We start from the raw sequence: 18,343 nt of genomic DNA, 5'->3' as shown, positions 1-18,343 counted from the left end.
TGACACAGTTTCCATCCACAAAACAAACCTAGCAGTGCTTTGTGAAACCCGACGTTTCAAACTGATCGCTTCCCACAGTCCAGCTTTCTCTAAAGACTGCCGTCTTCTGACCTCTTTCAAGAAGGGTTTAACTTAAAGGAAATGTACTCTGCATAAAGAAACGATGGCTTAATTCTCTGTTATTTAATTCTTAAACCTGTGACTTCCTCCAAGCATGTTCCATTGCTCTATCCCTTGGCTGATCACTTTCATGGGGCTAAGGACACAGACTCTAGAACCAGATTGCCGGGGATCAAATCCCAGTCCCTCAATTTACTAGCTGTGTGAACTCAGAAAAGTTACCTAATGTCTCTGCGCTTCATTCTTTTCGTCTATAAAATAAGGAAAACAATAGCAGCTCTCAGGAAGGGCTGTGCATGATTTAATACATGTAAAGTTCTTAAAACAGTGCTTGGCACTTAAATGTTCAGTCCATTCGGCTTTGATTATTCTGCTTTGTTCCAAGGTCCCTGATGGGTCGCCATTTTGTCTCTCAAAAGCTGAGCCTCAAAAATTAAGTACCTTTTCGAAGGGCACACCCAAGAAAATGGGGAAGCCAGGTTTCAAACGGAACTCCAGAAATCTGTCTTGTTCCGCTGTGCACACCCTCTCCTTCCCCAGAGCTCACGGGTTCTCTGTTCTCAAGAACTCTCTACTTCTGGCTTCTCTCCATCGGCAGGGTCTGCCCAAACGAGGCAGCCACAAAAAGGGGTGCATTCGGATGAAACAATGTGTGAACACACGTCTTCGGAGAAGGTTCTTCTTGCCCTTGGGTCAATGACACACTTCTGGGGCTTGTCCCTTGTGGGTCTTCCATTCTATAACCAGGAGGCCCCGGTGCCCATTGGCAGGTGGGCCACAGGAAGGCAGCTCCAGGCCCCCTGCCCAGGCAGGAGGTCCCAGGACAGATGAAAGCAGGGTTGGGAAGAGCACTTTACAGAGAGCTCTTTTCCAGACCCAACCATTCCAGGCAAGAGTCCTGTCAGGCAGGCCAAGGGAGACCCTCTCCCTCCCCAGCTATCAGCCCTGTGAGCCTTAAAAAATCACGAGGCCTCTAGTCCGAGCCCTCACTTATGATGGGGTAACACCTAATGCAGCACCATCAGCACTCAAGGCAGCTGTTACAAGAGCGAGTGGGCAGCACCGGGGCCCAGGCCTATGATGCCGCTTCACCTGTTCCCTGCTCCTGCCGTAGCAGAGTACTGTCTCTCTTCCAGACGGCTCACTCTCCTATAGACCAGGAGATGTTGGAGGTGAAGTCAGGGGACCGATGTTGATCTCACCAGCACCTAGCTGAGGGCCCTGAACGCAGGCAACTGACCTGTCCCAAAGGTCAGCCACACAGCCTATCACAACATCCACTCATAACCAATACAAGAATAAAGACCTGTTAATTAAATAAAAAGGTTTTATTTTTCCATCATTAGATGAAAACTGTTAGAATCCAGGGTTTCTTTTGTAATATCCTTTAGAATTTAAGAGATTGTTTATAGTTATAAACATATGCCGACAGCATAGAAAGAAGTGTAAATATATTCAAAGAGGAATAAAACAAAAAATTCAATTAGTTTACTTGGTAATGTCAGTCAACGTTAAAGGTAAATGCTTCTATTGAGAAAATTATTTTTTTAATTTAAAGGACATCAATGGACCACACCAATGATTTAATAGTGGCAGATTACACGCAGAGGTCCAAAGCACATTGAATCCTAATCACTGGTCTGCTAACATTGATTCATTTACTAGAATTAGTGTGTTAATTCTTTGAGCTCAAGTCTTTGTCTGATAGGTAGGGACAGTTGCCCAAAATGGAGATAATTCAATTTACAAATGTAGACCAAAAGCACAGCTGTGTCTGTCTCAGCACTTGCCATGGTATGTGCTCTGTGGACACAAGCAAGTCTGGAATGCTGGTTTTTAAAAAGTTTGGAATCAAGTGAGTCTGGGGATGCTGCAACTCCAGCACTGTTAAACTATAGGGCAAGGTTACTAAACATTTGCACATTAGAGGCTCTGATGGCCTCACATTGGGGAAATGCACTTAATCATTTAACTCACTGTTTCCCAAACGTTTATGGTCAGGACACTCCTGACACCCCCACTTTTTAAAAAGTATGTATTATGCTGGTAAGGATGTGGGGATACATGGGCACCCTCCTACACTGTTGGTGGGAATGTAAACTGGTGCAGCCCCTCTGGAAAACAGTGTGGAGGTTCCTCAAAAAATTAACAATAGAACTCCCCTAGGACCCAGCAATAGCGCTGCTGGGAATTTACCCAAGGGATACAGAAATGCTGATGCACAGGGGCACATGTACCCCAATGTTCATAGCAGCACTCTCAACAATAGCCAAATCATGGGAAGAGCCTAAGTGTCCATCAACGGACGAATGGATCAAGAAGATGTGGTTTATCTATACAATGGAATACTACGTGGCCACGAGAAAGAATGAAATGTGGCCATTTGTAGCAACGTGGGTGGAACTTGAGGGTGTTATGCTGAGCGAAATAAGTCAGGCAGAGAAGGACAGATACCATATGTTTGCACGTATAGGAGGATTAGGAGGAACTTAACAGAGGACCATGGGGGAGGAGAAGGGGAAAAATAGTTGGGGAGAGGGAAGAAGGCAAACCATGAGAGACTCTTGAATACTGAGAACAAACTGAGGGCTGATGGAGGTGGCGGGGAAGAAAAGGGGGGTGATGGGCATGGAGGAGGGCACTTATTGGGATGAGCACTGGGTGTTATATGGAAACCAACTTGACAATAAACTATAAAAGAAAAGAAAAAGCCCTATGTGCTTAACTTCTCAAAGACGTTTAAAACTTTGTATAAATTAAAGAGGTACGAGATGACATCTGAGAATAATGTCAAGCTAAGAAAGCTTCTGTTATACACAGGCCAAAAATGTTTCAGCCCATTACATCAAATAAAGCTGATTCATTCTGGGTCAAGGAAAAAAAATTTTTTTAAATAGTAAAAGTATCTATTAGTATCCTATCTACTGGTATTCTTAAAAATAAAACATACTTTAGAAGTGGTAGTCAGTGTACGAATAGCCAGGTGATTTGTTCAGTACCCAGAAAAATATTTAATCAAAACTTTGAGCTAATGAGTCCGTCAGATGCTAAGGTTCAGCTGGGTGGTCAGGCTTCTACCAAAAAAGCCAGTTCCAGGATGAATGTCGGGAGGGTGGCGTGCCCCACCTGCTAATCCCTCCCCTCAGTTCGAAGTGACCTTCATCTTTCCCTGGAGGTTCAGGTTGGGTAGACATGTAGTGGGGGGCGGGGGGGGGGCAGTTCTTAAAGAGAAGAAAATCAGTGGCCACATAGAAAATTGACTTCCTCTCCCAACAAAAGAGAAGAGCTAGCAGTCATTACATTCACTCCTTGCTGCAGTTTAAAGTCAGCGGTTTTAAGATAACCCTGCAAATGGCAGGTGAAATTGGGGACATTGTAACAGCTAAAGTACAGAGGTACATTTTCCATATTAGACATTTTCCATCTCTGTTAAGACTTTCTACAAGTAAGATTAATGATCTGGGGTCAGTATGGGGGCCCAGAGGCCCAGGGGCCAGAACATTTTCAAGTTTGAATCACTATTGCTGGAGAAGCGTCCCCAGTAGAGAAACAGCATGAGGAAAAAGTGATGGGGAGTTCTCTGCCCCCAGAGTTCTAGAGCTGGTGCCTTTACCTCACTAGGTGCTGACATTTTTTATTATATTTGCCAATTACAAAACCTTGGGTTGTCACATGTTTATGTCAAGAAAATACTTCTGAGACATTGATCTAAAAAGCAGTGGATTATCACCGCAGGAAGATCAGAGGGGAAGAGTCTCAAATTTATTGAGCATTTTCACATACGCCATGCTAGATGTTCTTCACGCCACTTTCGGAAGGTAGGACAAACATGACGACGATTTTCCTTTTCTGGAAGAAGAAGTCAAATCTCCACAAAGTAAGTGACTTACTACCAAGTCACCAAGAGGGATTTTGGTAGGAGAGGGGGCCTGAGAAAGTTAGATTCCAAAGCTGGTTTTTTTTTTTTCAGACCTAAGGCTCCGATAACCAAGCTTCTGGTCATGACTTTGAAAGCAAGTGGAGTAAGGGGAAAGTAGCAAATAAAAAGCTCAAACCACAAACTCCCAAGCTCTGAGCCCTAAGAGAAAACAGATCTGACAGTAACAAAATGAAAACTCGCCCACGAGTTTCCAAATGTAATGGGAATTGCTTCCAACTGATCTTGTCACAGCTCACTGTTAATTACAGATATCTATCTGGACAGAGCAGCCCATTAGATGACAGAATTCTATCAGATGTTACATTTCTCTAATGGCAAAGGCAATCTATTGTCTTAATTACTAAAGTGCTAGAAAACAGGTCTTGTATATTTACAGAGCGGCAATTAGTTTTTTAGAAAATAACACAGGGAGTGTTGAGCTCGGTGGGCTTGTTATTAAATGCCTGCTGCTACATCAATACCTGTAAAACGATTTTAGGTAGTTGCTCTCCATTGCCAAATGAATGCAATGCATTTAATAATTGAATCATTGCATTTAATTTCTAGAATTTTAGAATTTAAGAATAGGAAAGCACTTATCCATAACAACCGATGGCACAAACAAAATTCTTCTCCTTGGAGGTATTTTCAAAATAAAGATGTACCAGGATTTACCCAAGACTTCACTGTGGCTCTTTGAGACAGAAGGTTGTTGGAGAGAATGTCTGATGCTTCTCAATTTTATGATCCATGATGCCAAAGCATACGGAAGAGTGAAAACAGTACTGTTTAGAGGTTAAAAATGATCCCTAAACTTCTATTAGTGAATGACCTACATCACATCCTTTGCAGTAAGATGACTGATATCACAGACTCTGTACTGCGCGTGATGCGCACGTGAATCCTCTAAGCACCTGTCAGGTGTTAACAACATACTATGTGTTCAATTATAGGGAATTTTTTTTTTTTTTTACAAATAGTTTATTGTCAAATTGGTTTCCATGTAACACCCAGTGCTCATCCCCACAAGTGCCCTCCTCCATGCCCATCCCCCCTCCCCCCCACATCCATCAGTCCTCAGTTTTTGTCAGCATTCAAGAGTCTCTCATGGTTTGCCTCTCTCCCTTTCCCCCACCATTTCCCCCCTTCTTCTCCCCCATGGTCCTCCGTCAAGTTCCTCCTAATCCTCCTATACGTGCAAACATATGACGGGTACTCTACACGTTCAGAGAAACTTCTCTAGTAACAGACTATAGAAATGATCCCTGAAAGTATAGTCTTAATTATCGGGCATTTTACCTTCCGAAGCAGCCGTGGCACTTGCCCTCCCGTTCAATATAGTTCCACAGGCCGATGGACTGTCCGTTCAAGAAGGCCTCTCCCATGCAGCCTTTAAAATGAGTAACCTTCACAGCAGGAGACTTCTAATATAAACAAACAAAACAAACAACCCACGTGTATCGGAAGGAACGGAGTAAATTCTCCATGTGCACGAAACCCCTTCCTGGGAGCTCAAATCTAACAGATCCAAATTTGGGAATGCAACATCCAGAAAAACGGCCCGGTTGGAATCACTGAATTTCCTTCCAATTAGTAAGTAGAATCCTAGAATTAGAGACAACCTGACAGGATTTTAAAGGTCACCTCGGTTCCCAGGATCCCTGGAGAGAAGCCCCTTTCACAGCCGAGGAAACAGGCTCAGAGCATGTCCGGGGTGAGGGTCTGGCTGGGGTGGAGACCCTTACTCTCATTTCAGAGCACTGAACCGCACAAGTCCAGGCGACTGAACTCTATTCAATAAGGGGACAACAGGTATAATAAAATACATATCACAGGCTCCTGTGGCCAACACGAATTAGCATCATTCTACCGCTGGAGTTAGAATAGCAATAAGGGGAACTAGAGAAATTAAGGTGGAATATTGAATTTCCTGTTTATAGCTTTTGAGTTGCGCTCATTTCCTCTACACTCAACGAACCAATGCTTCCAAATCTATAAGGATCACAAAGAATTGCGAAAAGAACACTTTCAGAATTCAGAACTGGAAAAGAAATTCAAATAGCAAAAATGAACCACTGGCTTCTTTTCCATTTACGCTATTTATTCAGCAGGGCCCTTTGCTTCCTAAAACCAGCCCAACTCTGCAAATTTACTGTCATGAAGCAAAATGATAGAAACAAAAAAATACTCCTCTGCATAAGAGATAGTCCATAATTTGAACATTAATTTTATATACAGGGAAACACAATCAGTCCTGTTCAGGTGAACGTTCCGAATGTTACCTTGATCTGTCCTCCAAGCCCTCCAACAAACATGAGTGTCGAGTTGTTTATATCCAGAACTTTAGCTGTTTGAGGTGATTTACTTGTTTTTGGTGATGGCTTCTGAGTTGCGCTCATTTCCTTTACACTCAATGAACCAACGTTTCCAAATCTATAAGGGTCACCAAGAATTGCAAAAAGAACGCTTTCAGAATTCCAAGTCCCTCCACATACGTACGCATCTGTTTATAACACAGTTCCCTCAGTGGCCCCCACCAGTCTCCCTCTCCAAGGCCTGCCCACTTCGCCCTGTTTACTCTCAAACCCTTGTGAAGAAGGTCTTCTAAATCATATACATTCCTTCGTGCTAAAGATAGTTCTAGATAATGAGTTAAACTATACAGTAAAACCTTGGTTTGCAAGCAGAATTCATCCCAGAAACATGCTTATAATCCCAGAGCACTGGTTTATCAAAGCGAATTTCAAGAACCATTGGCTCAGTTGTGATCATGTTGCGTTTAATGTCACATAGTACTCGTATTACAAGACATCGCTTGTTTATCGAGTTAAAATTTATGAGAAATGTTTGCTCGTCTTGCAGAACATTCACAAAACAAGTTACACACAATCCAAGGTTGTGCTGTATTTGAAACAGTCTGCTGCCTTCGGTATTACTCCCTTTCTATAAATAGCAAAGCAAAAGACAAAAATTCCCAGCTATTAACACACCATCAACAATAAACTATAATATCACGGAAAAACAAAACGATACACCTAAAGCTGCTTCAAAGGAGTCACCTCTGGAGAGGGGCTTTACAAGGGAGAGTTTTGCTTTGGGTCTGAATTTTAAGAAACCACCTTCTCCATCTGGATCCTTGCATTCTGTCCTCTTCTCTGTGCACACCACACCCACCCACTATGTGGAATTTCTACCCGCTGCCTCACACCCCTCTCTACAGGGAAGAACACAATTTACTAGGTTGGCTGCCACAGATTTAGACCAAGCGTCCTAAAGTAACATAAATTTTTTTTTTACTTCTTTTAATTATTGATTTTGGTAACAGTTTATTTCTTCTGTCATAAGAAATAAAGTCCTTATTTCTATAATGTAAACCAACTATCCTTTTACTACAACCTGACTTCCCAGAAGTTTCAAAGACAATCATATAATGTGAAAAACACGTTACAAATGTATAAGGTACAGTTTACAGAAAGAGACGCTTGGGGAACACTTCCTGCCTCTACTACCTGGTTACATGGATACTGTGCCATTTGTCGTTGTTGATTGCGAAGTCTGGAAATTCCAGCCGTGTTGACCCGGAGCCCATATCCCAGAGAAAGGCCACCTTCCCTCGCCGCATCTCCACCGCCAGGAAGTCAGACTGAGTGTGGGCATGAGCTGGGATGAGTTTATGTGCCAGACTGGTTGCATGACTACCAAACCATGTTAAACAAGGGGTTCCTACAGCATTTTCTCTATTCTTAAAAGCAGAAATACCTATTTTTTGTCTTTAAAATGCTCGCCTCCCCGGAGCTGGGGCATGACCTCGAGTATTGGAGACAGGCCACTGTTGGGCATGAGTGCCCCACCCCCCTGGCCTACCAGCATGGCCTTCCACAATCCCTTCCAGAAAATTCCCCCAAGAACTCTCACTGGGAGTCACCAGTAGCCTAGCATGTGGGAAGGCGCTGTACTTATCTGCTCAGTCTGAAAAGGCAATAAATGAATGTGAAATACACAGCAAGACGGGAGCCATGAAACCCCACATCACGGTCTTGTATGTAATTGGCACCTTAGCTCCAAAGAAGATGTTCTGGAATTTGTGCTTGTTAATATTTTCTGCTGTAGCACCCACCCACTCCCGCTGGTACAGACAAACATATCAGTGGCCTTCCACAGCGGACTTGCCTTCTGAGAACCACCAGAATGTTGGGTGCAAGAGCTTGGGTGAGGTTGGACACTTCTGATACACCCCTTAGGGTGCGTCCTCCACTCCTGATAACAACCATCAAGATCCGATTTTACAATCCTAAAATCCAATGCTAAACTCAGTGGCTGAAGAGGCTGGAGGGGGAGGAAATCCTACCCCACAGCTAGCAATTAAGAGAGCAGAGGGAAGACTCTCATCAATACCACGGTCCTCCTCACGGGCATTCAGTTTTGTACTATGTGTTTTTAATCTGATGCCACCAGTTCGACAAATGCTTATGACTTCCCTCAGAAGAATTAGTGATCTCACCAAGGCCCTATTTTTTTCCCCATCAAAAAAACACAACAAAACAACCCTGCCGATTCAGAAAATATCCATGTTCATAAGAGATTCATTGTTGCTTTCTGCAGGTCCACACTCACACTGGTGCTGCTCCCCAGGTAGAAGAGAAGGTTATCGGGTTCACTTGTCTTAACATTTAGTGTTAAGGTGTTATAGTTGGTGGAAGAAATCTGAGGCTGGTAGGCCCGGATACAATCTCTGTCTGCAGACACAGCGACTTTAATCTGTAAAAGAAAAGGGGAAGCAGCCTAATCGCTTAGTGACTCATGCGGGCAGCGTGCTGAGAGTTCAAAAGCGCGGTTTCCTAACAGATTTTCACTGTTTGGCAGGTTTCCTCTCTCGGTGGATGCCTCACGTTTTGGGTCTCCTAAAAGTGAGAAATCTGGTGGTGATGAAAGTGAGTTTATTTGGTGAACTATTTAAATAGCAAAAAATCACTCTTGAAGTTTTATAAGTATCTTCTGTAGGAAACAGTCTTGCTCATGTGAGATTTAATTCTGTAAGACAAGGAGCTTACCCGGATCACCTTGGAATCTTTACACAACACAGGGAGGATATTTGATAATCGTTTGACAAATAAATGAGGCGATAATCTATTCATACATTCAGCAAATACTTATACAGAAATTTTTGCCCTTACTACATATTTCTCTAAGTATCTGCATATATTTCTTATATTAGCATTATTGCATATATTTTGCACGCATATATATTGCATATATTTCTTATATTAATGTTAAAGATTATAGGTTTGTATTAACCAGAGCATTTGGAAACCTCCATCCAGCTTACATTTATTTGGTAACTTTAACTGAAACAAATGGAAACCGGAGCTCACATCAACCTACAGCTCTTTTCCAATCGTGAGGCCACTCGAGGGAGAGAGAATCTAAGATTCCAGAACTTGTTTGTAACTAGAAGGATTCAGGAAGATGAGCCTGAGACCAGGGGTCACATTTATCCTCTACAAATTCCCAGCGGCATGACAACTGCATATTCTGTTGAAAGTATTAGCATTTCCCTAAAATGCCTCTACTGATGGCCATAAACCATTTCCTCAAGTTCATAATTTTCCAGCTATCAAGTGTTTTCTGCATTTAGTGACCTGGATTTGTGTGTGCTTAGAGTGTTGTGTTGGACTCCTGGAAGATGAGTTTCATAGTGTGCAAACATCCTGAAAACTACTTGGATTATTAACACCAGGTTGGTCAAATGATGCCAATACCACCGCACCCAGCCATTGAAACTTCGGCGTAAACACTTTGACCAAGTGCTCTACGCCAGGTAGCGAGGAGTTGTAAATGGATACATCTAGGCTACAATTATAAATCTCTATAGAGACATGAGATCTCTTGGCTAACAACATTTTGAAACATGTTGAACAAAGCAAAAAAAAAAAAAAGATACTAATTAAGTAGTACATTTAGATATACGGTCTAGGGCAGGAAAGAAGGTATTTTTAAGACACGGCACAGGCACCAGAAATAAAAGTCGTAAGTTGTCATTGAAAAATTTATGTATGTACTTAAGTAAATATATTGAACACAAAGTTTCAAATATACTGCAGACAAGGCTGGAAGAAATCTGAGCTCTAAAGCTGAGTCCGTGGAAGCCCAGGGGACCAGTGTGACAGTCACCTCCACACAAGTTCCCTGAGACCTGCGGTTCCCAAGAGCCCCAGCTACAGGATGGCTGCGTCCCTGCGTGCCACAGAAGCCCACACTCACAGAAGCCGCCTGTTTCCGGGCCTGGCTGATCAGCAGTTTGATTTCTGATAGGTTTCTGCTCAGGTTCTCTTCTAGGATCTTCAGAGGCTTCAACCGATCAAATAAAAGGCTGGCTTGTGTCTCTGCATCTTTAACTCTCCTTCCAGCTAGCAGAGCTTATGAGTTCAAGGTGGCAAGGAAGTTGGCAGCAGGGCAGAAACCAGAGAAATTAATTAGTCATTACCAGTGCATTGGATAAAATATAATATCCTAGTAAGCAAATCCTCAAAGTTTTGCTAAATACGGTTGACCTTTGAGCAGCGCAGGGGTTGGGGCACTCAAACCTCATGCAGTTGCAAATCTACATATAACTTTTGACTCCCCAAAGACTTAACTAGGGATAGCCTACAGTTGACGGGAGGCTTTACCAATAACACAGATAATCAATTACCACGTTTTGTATGTTACATGTACTTTACACTCTATTCTTACAATAAAGAATAAAGTAAGCTAAAAAAAATGTTATCACAAAAATCATAAGGAAAATGTATTTTCAATACCTTTATTATATTTATCAAGTCTGTGTATAAGGGACCCAAGCAGTTGAAATCTCTTGTTCCAAAGTCAACTGTGTATGAAAAATGTACCAGCACCAGGCACTACCCACAACCTTTCTCTTTCTTTACAAATGCAAATCCAGATACCAGTGCATTTTTGTTCTTTAGGAATTCTGTTTGGGAACAGGACACCATTGTACACCCGGCCAGTTCAAAATCTCACGACGCAGACTTCGCTAGTGGGAAGGGGGAGACCGTGACGTACTGGTCATTGAAGAGTCCTGTAGAAGTTTGTTTGTTTCTTGTAAGGTGGCGTTAACCTTGGACAAGCTGGTGGATGTATTCAACAGCTCCTTGCGCAATCCCACAGTGTTCTTTAGAGTGCTTGCCGCACTCCGATTTGCAGATGTGGCCAGCTCTTTGATTTTGGTTCCTTTGTCTTTGACACCTGAAATAAATGTACATGCAATCATGCCCTCCACTGATTATACACGGGGAAGGCCATAAACCGCAATAAATGTAACTTTACTTGGAAACCTGTTACAGTTGTTTCTTATTGGCTGCTAAACACAAAATGGGGCTCCGGGTTTGTAATGGCAGCATTAAGGCTGCATATCATATGCGTACTGCTCCCTTTGAGGGACAAATGAAATAATCTTGGTAACAATCCTCTCTGTATTGAAATTTCAGTGTGCAGGGAGATGGCGACAGCACCTGCTAATGGCCATGTGCTCAGCATCTTCTATGTGAATAAGCTACGCTTCTTTATTTGGTCTCACTTCTATCCCTCCATTCCCATAGTCTTTAAACACTTTCTTCAGATCACTCTGTGTGTATGGATAAGCAGGTTGGAGGGTTTAAACTCGTAGGTGAGATGGGCATATCATAGGCTAGAAGAAGTCATATCTACTCACACTGTCAGCTGGCTGCTAGACATAACAGCAGAGTAAAGACTAAACGATCACTATCGATAAAGTAGAATTTAGTCATTCTAGAAAATCTGGGGGATGAATTCTTTTTAAAAAGGCAGCAGTATTCATTTTAAAGTATTCAATCACCAATGGGTCAAAAATTAACACTAGAAGAAGCATGATGAAGAGTAGACAGGATTTTGGGACGCCTGGGTAGCTCAGTCAGTTAAGCATGCGACTTCTGCTCAGGCCATCATCTCCCGGTTTGTGGGTTTGAGCCCTGCATTGGGCTCTGTGATGACAGCTTAGAGCCTGGAGCCTGCTTCAGATTCTGTCTCCCTCTCTCTCTGCCTCTCCGCTGCTCACTCTCTCTTTCTCTCAAAAACATTTAAAAAAATTTTTTTAGGAGTAGGCAGGTTTCTTTTTTACTCTTGTGGCAACTTTTCTGCAAGTTTGAAATTATTTCCAAATAAAGTTATTTTTAAGGGTTTAATCAACATACATCCTGCATCCTTGAAGGAAAAGGAGGGAAGGAGGGAGAGGGAGGAGGAGGAAGAAAGAGAGGGAGGGAAAGGGAAGAAGGAAGGAAGGAAAAAGTGTCCAGATCAGAAAAGGCTCCAACGACTTAAGGTTACAAGTCCATTCAGAGAGCCCCGGGCCCAGGTCCCCACCGTAATTCTCATGTTTACAAGGTGAACTGGCAGGAAGAAGTCTGGGCTGTTAGGACATCCTATAAGTCTTAGAAAAAATAGAGAAGGTTGAGGGAATGTAAGTAGCGCGTGGCAGCAGGATTCATTTGTATGACGCTTTTAAAAAGTTAATCCTATTTCAAATGTTAATGAATAGTGCATTTCCAAACCATCAATATTAAAGTGATTTATGAGCTTATTTTAGAATGCTTTATTGCCTCATGAAGGAAGATTCCCAGGCAAGAGTTCTTTAATTGACCACATTTATAATGAAGCTAGCATTTCCCCTTAAAACAGGAACATTCAGCTTCTTGCTGACTTCTTTGAATGACCCTTTCATTTAAGGGAGGTGTCAAGCTCACATTAAAAGTCAGCAATTCACATGCTAAAGTAAAGTCTCCCAAAGCTTTTGTTTTTTCGGAGTGTAATTCTAGCATTTCAATGCCAGGGTTCTGGAATTATTTAAAAAGGAGTCCTCTTCATTTCCAAATCATACTCCTCGGCAGGTAAAAAGCTCTATCAGTCTTGGTCTCCTGTTGAGCAAGGGCGCTTAATCAGACTTGTGGCAGGACTTCCTCACACTCAGGCAAAATGGCTTTGAAATGAGAAAGCATTAATTAAATCAAGAGCCCCCTTTTCCACTTACCTTCAGGGATTGCTCTAAGTCTCAAGAGTGATTCATTGGTCCGCCCAGTAATTGTACGAGCATTCTCTTGAAATCTGTTTGCTGAATTTTTCAATTCACTCAGTGCCAATGCGATACCTATTTAAAGGGGAAAAAGTGTCCTTTTTTGGGTTGGCCTACTCAGCAGTTTCACTGATCACTCTGATCCGTCTACAGAATCAACAGCTTTCTACAGAGACTTCCCAGTATTGACATTTTTCCAGAAAGACTTAGCATCACTCATTATAGAAATTAAGGCTGTTTTTTGCTTGCTTGATCATTTTTTCTAGTTTGCTTGTTGCCCTTCTCCCTAATATTTCTTCTTAAATTGCATGTCCAATTTAATTAGAGTTCAAGGTGAAGACTTGTGTTTAAATCACTCGGTCTTCATCACTCTCACTGACTTCCTGTCCACACCTAAATCTTGTCCAAGTCTCTCCTCCGGGTTGTAAAACCTCAAACTAGTCCTGCCCAGGAATCTTCCCCAGCGGAGCCCCTCCATCCCCCATCCTTCTCTGGCCAATGACCCTCCCCTTCCTGCACTCTCTCCCCACCCAATGGGTACTAGACTTGGCCTCCTTCAAGTCTGATCAGAGCTGTGGGAGCAAAGCTTTTACTTTTAATATTTCTGTTCATAATACACAATCACATCTTGATTCTGGACACAGGGTTAAAAAATGAATTACGAATAAAATCCTTGACGAACACGACGGTTCTGCTTAAGATTTTAATTGCCAGAAAATTCGTCACTGGGTAGCCTATGAAATACCTTTGGCTGTGTAAACGGAAACCACATCCCATCAACACTGATGCTAGAGTTTGTGTTTAATGTGCTTTATGATTCATCATTAGGAGCCTTCTGTACCGTGAGATGACAGCATAAATTTTAAATAATGTCACTCACAGAGAAACAAAAAATATGTGCAGATCCATGCCCTGGGCTCAGACAGCTATGGGAGGATCCAGTACTGGCCATGGAAGTGATCTGAAAAGGGTGTGCGCTTTGTTTACAGCCCACCATTTACTCCCATAGGAAAAGACATTATTTTTGATATGTTAGAAGATACTCAGGTGAAAAGTATATGTTACAAAACTCGTATTTTTTTCTTATGCAACAGATTCCTGCTGCCATTGTGTGTTGTGCTTAACAGGGAGCCCTTATATGTATGCCAAATAATTGTTTACTGAAACCCTCAAGAAAAAACTATCTGCCTAGGTTATTTTTTAAATAAAATTGGTAAAACAATTGTGACTTAATTCAATAATGACTTAATGAGAAGCTACCATGAGTCTAATATTATATTAGCTCTGTCTGGCCAAAGTGCCAAAGAAGTGTACCACACACAGCACAACTCTTCACGAAACTGCTGTGTGGCAAATAGAGGAACCCCTAAAGCCAAAGAGAACTCGCCAAATGCTGCGACACGGTGACAGCTCACGAGCTAAAGCCATGGGTGGAGGATTTAGTTACCCAAGAACGCTTAACAAGCCTGTGGAAGATTAGAGGGGCCCGCACATTAAGAGAGAGCACTTAAATAAAAGTTTAAGAGATAAATAAAAACTTAAATTATATGCTGTTCCTATGTCAGGAAATTGGCACGTCACTGTGACGAAGCAGCATTCACTTTTCAAATTCCTCCAGGAGAGGAGAACGTTCCGGCAGTATGCTCAGAGAAGTTTTTGCATTCCCTCTGCTTAGCAATACAGTCCAAGCTAAAAACTCACCTTGATGCTTTCTGCTCAGGCTGTTGCCTTCTTTCAGAAATCTGGAACTGCGCTGGAGAGCCACTTTCCCATTAGGAGCAAGGGACTCTGAGAACTAGAAAATAGGNGGGTGGGGGGGTGGACGGGGGGCGGGTGCACTCCTGCTGGAGACAGGAGAGCAACTCTATCCGAATAGCCAAATAGTCAAGTTCTAGACACAGGAGTCCATGAGGTAATATGTAGGGACAATTTAAATTGTCCCAATTTATGGCTGAGGAGAAAAAACGTAAAGCATTTTTAAATAAAGACAAAACCCACCATTAAATGAATGGTGTCCACAGGTAAGAAAAGCTACCTCAAGTAGATATCAAGAAGCATTATCCTTCTGTTATAATTGTGAGCTTTTCCTCATCTCCACATCACTAGTCCCTAGTCTTTGTAAAGTATTTATGATCTTAAGAAATTAAAACTTGTATCACATGATGACAGGACCAAACAGATCTCGCCAGATAAGAATACTGACCAGCATGAACTTAAGCACTAGGTCTTTGCTCAGCACCTTCTGGAACAATCTCCCATAGTGCCTAGAAAAGGAAGGCACCTAGTGCAGCCCCCGAGGCACCTCTCACCAGGCTTGCCATTGTCACGGTCCTGAGAGCGTCTTCTGCCACTTTCTCTGATTCTTCAATCATGCTCTGAATGTTGGAATGGACGTGGGTGGCACTGGTGGCATTCAGGGACACGTGTCTAACGCTGCCAAGGCCACTAGGTAATCAGCAAATGTACAGATGTTAGTATAAACTAAATGGAACTTCCCCACTATTCCTAAAGCTTTCTAGGTAAGAAACTAGAAAAGAATCAACAGGGAATTAACAACATAGGGATTCCCCTCCAACTCCAAATGCCATCTTTGAAAGAAGTAGCTACATTGTCATGAATACACTCAGAGGTGCTGTTTAATGAACACCTGAAGAGGAGACCATTGCTTTTGCCCATCTTTTTAACCATCAGTTTCGACCAGCTGCCCTCAACATGGTTTCTGTTCAAGCCCTCTGCAAGTGTCTGGGGCACTGTGCCCTGTTTGGCATTGGTTGTAATCTCTCCTGGTCCACAACACTTGTTAATTTTCAAAGAGCGTCCCTAAGTATATATATAAGAATCCTGAATCCTGTCCCTCAAAAGGTACACACCGATTTAACGAAATTCACTAGAGGTTCTGGAGGAGGATCAGATAATATTTCAATCATCTGAACTCCACTCTTCCAAGTGGGCAAGTCACTTATGAACTTGCCAACTGGTAATGATGCGATCTCATCCAGCTTCACTCTATCTTCAAAATGAAATCTGACCATTGACATATCTTTGCCTCCTGAGTAACTCGCTTCATTTTCTTCCCAAGGTTATCAAGTTGAGAGATCCCCTGACCAGACACCAGCACTTACTACTTGACTGGCAAAATTTGGTGATTGATAAATAGAAGGTAATGATGTTATTTAACCTCATGTATCATAACAAATTGCTTTTACGATTCATACTAGGTAATAAAGGTTTTGTTCTACCTATGTATGTAGTCAGAGTATTTTTTTCTCTTTTGGAGAATAATGAAAGCTGATGAAAAGGGAGAAACTAAGCATCTAATTCTACTTTCTATTATAGATTCTTATGGCATGTGGAGGCAGTAATGCTCCATTCAGCACATAATGTACACAGCATTCTAGCTTCTATCATTTTTAATTGCTTTTGTTGTGTGAGCTAATCTTTTATGGCAGCACTCCTCAAATTGGAAAGATATTTATTTTTCTCCTTCCACAAAACACACGGAACATCCAGAAGCCCACATATTCTCAGTGTGGCCAGACATTTTCTACCTATAATTTGTAACAAATTTTAACAAAATCAGTTTACCAATTAACCAGGATATTGTGTGAATCACTGATAAGGCTGAAACACTAGTTCCTTTGTTTGGTGTACTTCAGGTACGCCAGGCCAGGGGTCTTTAAAAATATGTCGGGGAGAGGCACGTGAGTGGCTCCAATGGTTAAGCACCAAATCTTGATTTTGGCTCAGGTCATGATCTCATGGTTTGTGGGTTCAAGCCCTACATCGGGCTCTGTCTTCTTCTCTTTCTCTCTGCCCTCCCCTGCTCTTTCTCTCTCCAAATAAATAATCTTTAAAATATATATATGACAAGGGCACTTGGGTGGCTCAGTGGGTTAACCCTCTGACTTCAGTTCAGGTCATGAGCTCAGTTTGTGACTTCGAGACCTGTGTTGGGCTCTGTGCCGACAGCTCAGAGCCTGGAGCCTGCTTCCAATTCTGTGTTTCCCTCTCTCTCTCCACTCCTCCCCAGCTCATGCTCTATCTCTGTCAGTTTCTCTCAAAAAGAAACGTTAAAAAAATTAATATCTTCATTCCGTCCAACCTAATAAGGCCCTGAGTACTTAGCAGGTACTTAACAAGGCCTTAATGGCTTGATACTGCAGCATAACATTTGTATGAATTCCTCTCCAGTTCCGTTTGCATTTTTCCCCCATAGGTGGAAGGGCAACAATGTTCCCAGACGTGGGAGGAAATCCCCCTTGCCGTGTGAATAAAATAGCAGTCTTCCTTTGTCAACCAAAGAAGAGGGACTCAACACGGCGATCAAAAGAGCCATTCTTCTCTCCGATCAACGGATCACCTCCCCTGGGATTCCTGCAAGGCCTGGTCTCACCTGTCCAGAGCACCCGCTAGTCTCTGGAGGTTAGCTGCGTGGTCCTCCGCTCTGTAGACAAGGTCAAGAGCTCCTCTTTGGGACATCTGCATGACCAGATCGTCTACGTGGCGCCTGATTTTGGCGGTCCAGATGAGCAGCTCATCCCGGTGCCGCTCTAACTGCTAGGAGAGAAATTCACATGATGCTTCTGTGTAACAGTGTACACTTGTGAGTGTGTGGGGAGGGGGAGGGGGAGGCGTGTGAAGACGCTTTGGAAACTGTATGTGGCGGAACTTACTGCGAGGGCAGTTTCTACAGCAGCTGCTGGCGAAGTGACAGCGTCCAGCAATCTTCTCCCTCTGGCAATCAGCGCCGAGGTCAGGTTTTGTTCTTGTTGAACATGTAGCTTCTTATCCTGCGGCAAAAATCACCTTTGAGGATGCTTCAAAAAAAAGGGGGTTGGCTTCTAAAGGTCAGTGCCCGACACTATGTGTTAAAGTTAGTACTTGGGCCTCATTTTTCAAGAAGCTAAAACCGGTCTTATTTACGTAGAAGAATTTGGCTCCCAGTCCTGAGAAGGAAAGAGTCTGTCCTTGTTAAGACTCACAGTTAGGGGCGCCTGGGTGGCTCAGTCCGGTAAGTGCCTACTGCTGATTGAGACTCCGGTCACAATCTCATGGTCCTGTGAGTTCGAGCCCCGCGTCGAGCTCTGCGCTGACCCTGCTTGGGATTCTCTCTCTCCCTCTCTATGCCCCTCCCCTGCTTGCACGTGCACTCTCTCAAAATAAATAAACTTAAAAAAAACTATATATATATATATATATATATATATATATATGAATGA

General features: G+C 42.7%; 1 protein-coding gene and 1 pseudogene across 1 annotated transcript in view; both read right to left on the bottom strand.

Moving 5' to 3' along the window:
* Nucleotides 1-18,343, bottom strand: part of LAMA1 (laminin subunit alpha 1) — a 177,431-nt gene that overhangs the window by 22,401 nt on the left and 136,687 nt on the right. The window contains exons 41-51 of the mRNA XM_077778268.1: nucleotides 17,798-17,914; nucleotides 17,518-17,681; nucleotides 15,434-15,569; nucleotides 14,826-14,919; nucleotides 13,083-13,199; nucleotides 11,102-11,284; nucleotides 10,301-10,455; nucleotides 8,654-8,797; nucleotides 7,549-7,682; nucleotides 6,322-6,472; nucleotides 5,339-5,463 (exon numbers count right to left, since the gene is read on the bottom strand). Coding sequence (XP_077634394.1) covers nucleotides 5,339-5,463; nucleotides 6,322-6,472; nucleotides 7,549-7,682; nucleotides 8,654-8,797; nucleotides 10,301-10,455; nucleotides 11,102-11,284; nucleotides 13,083-13,199; nucleotides 14,826-14,919; nucleotides 15,434-15,569; nucleotides 17,518-17,681; nucleotides 17,798-17,914 — 1,520 coding nt within the window. The remainder of the gene's footprint in view (nucleotides 1-5,338; nucleotides 5,464-6,321; nucleotides 6,473-7,548; nucleotides 7,683-8,653; nucleotides 8,798-10,300; nucleotides 10,456-11,101; nucleotides 11,285-13,082; nucleotides 13,200-14,825; nucleotides 14,920-15,433; nucleotides 15,570-17,517; nucleotides 17,682-17,797; nucleotides 17,915-18,343) is intronic.
* LOC144243223 (small nucleolar RNA U3) lies at nucleotides 5,230-5,320 on the bottom strand (annotated as a pseudogene).

Source organism: Crocuta crocuta, unplaced genomic scaffold (assembly GCF_008692635.1).
Source record: "Crocuta crocuta isolate KB4526 unplaced genomic scaffold, BGI_CrCroc_1.0 scaffold26, whole genome shotgun sequence".
Taxonomy (NCBI): Eukaryota; Metazoa; Chordata; class Mammalia; order Carnivora; family Hyaenidae; genus Crocuta; species Crocuta crocuta.
The sequence above is the reverse complement of the archived record's forward strand: the minus strand, read 5'-3'. Positions and strand labels throughout refer to the sequence as shown.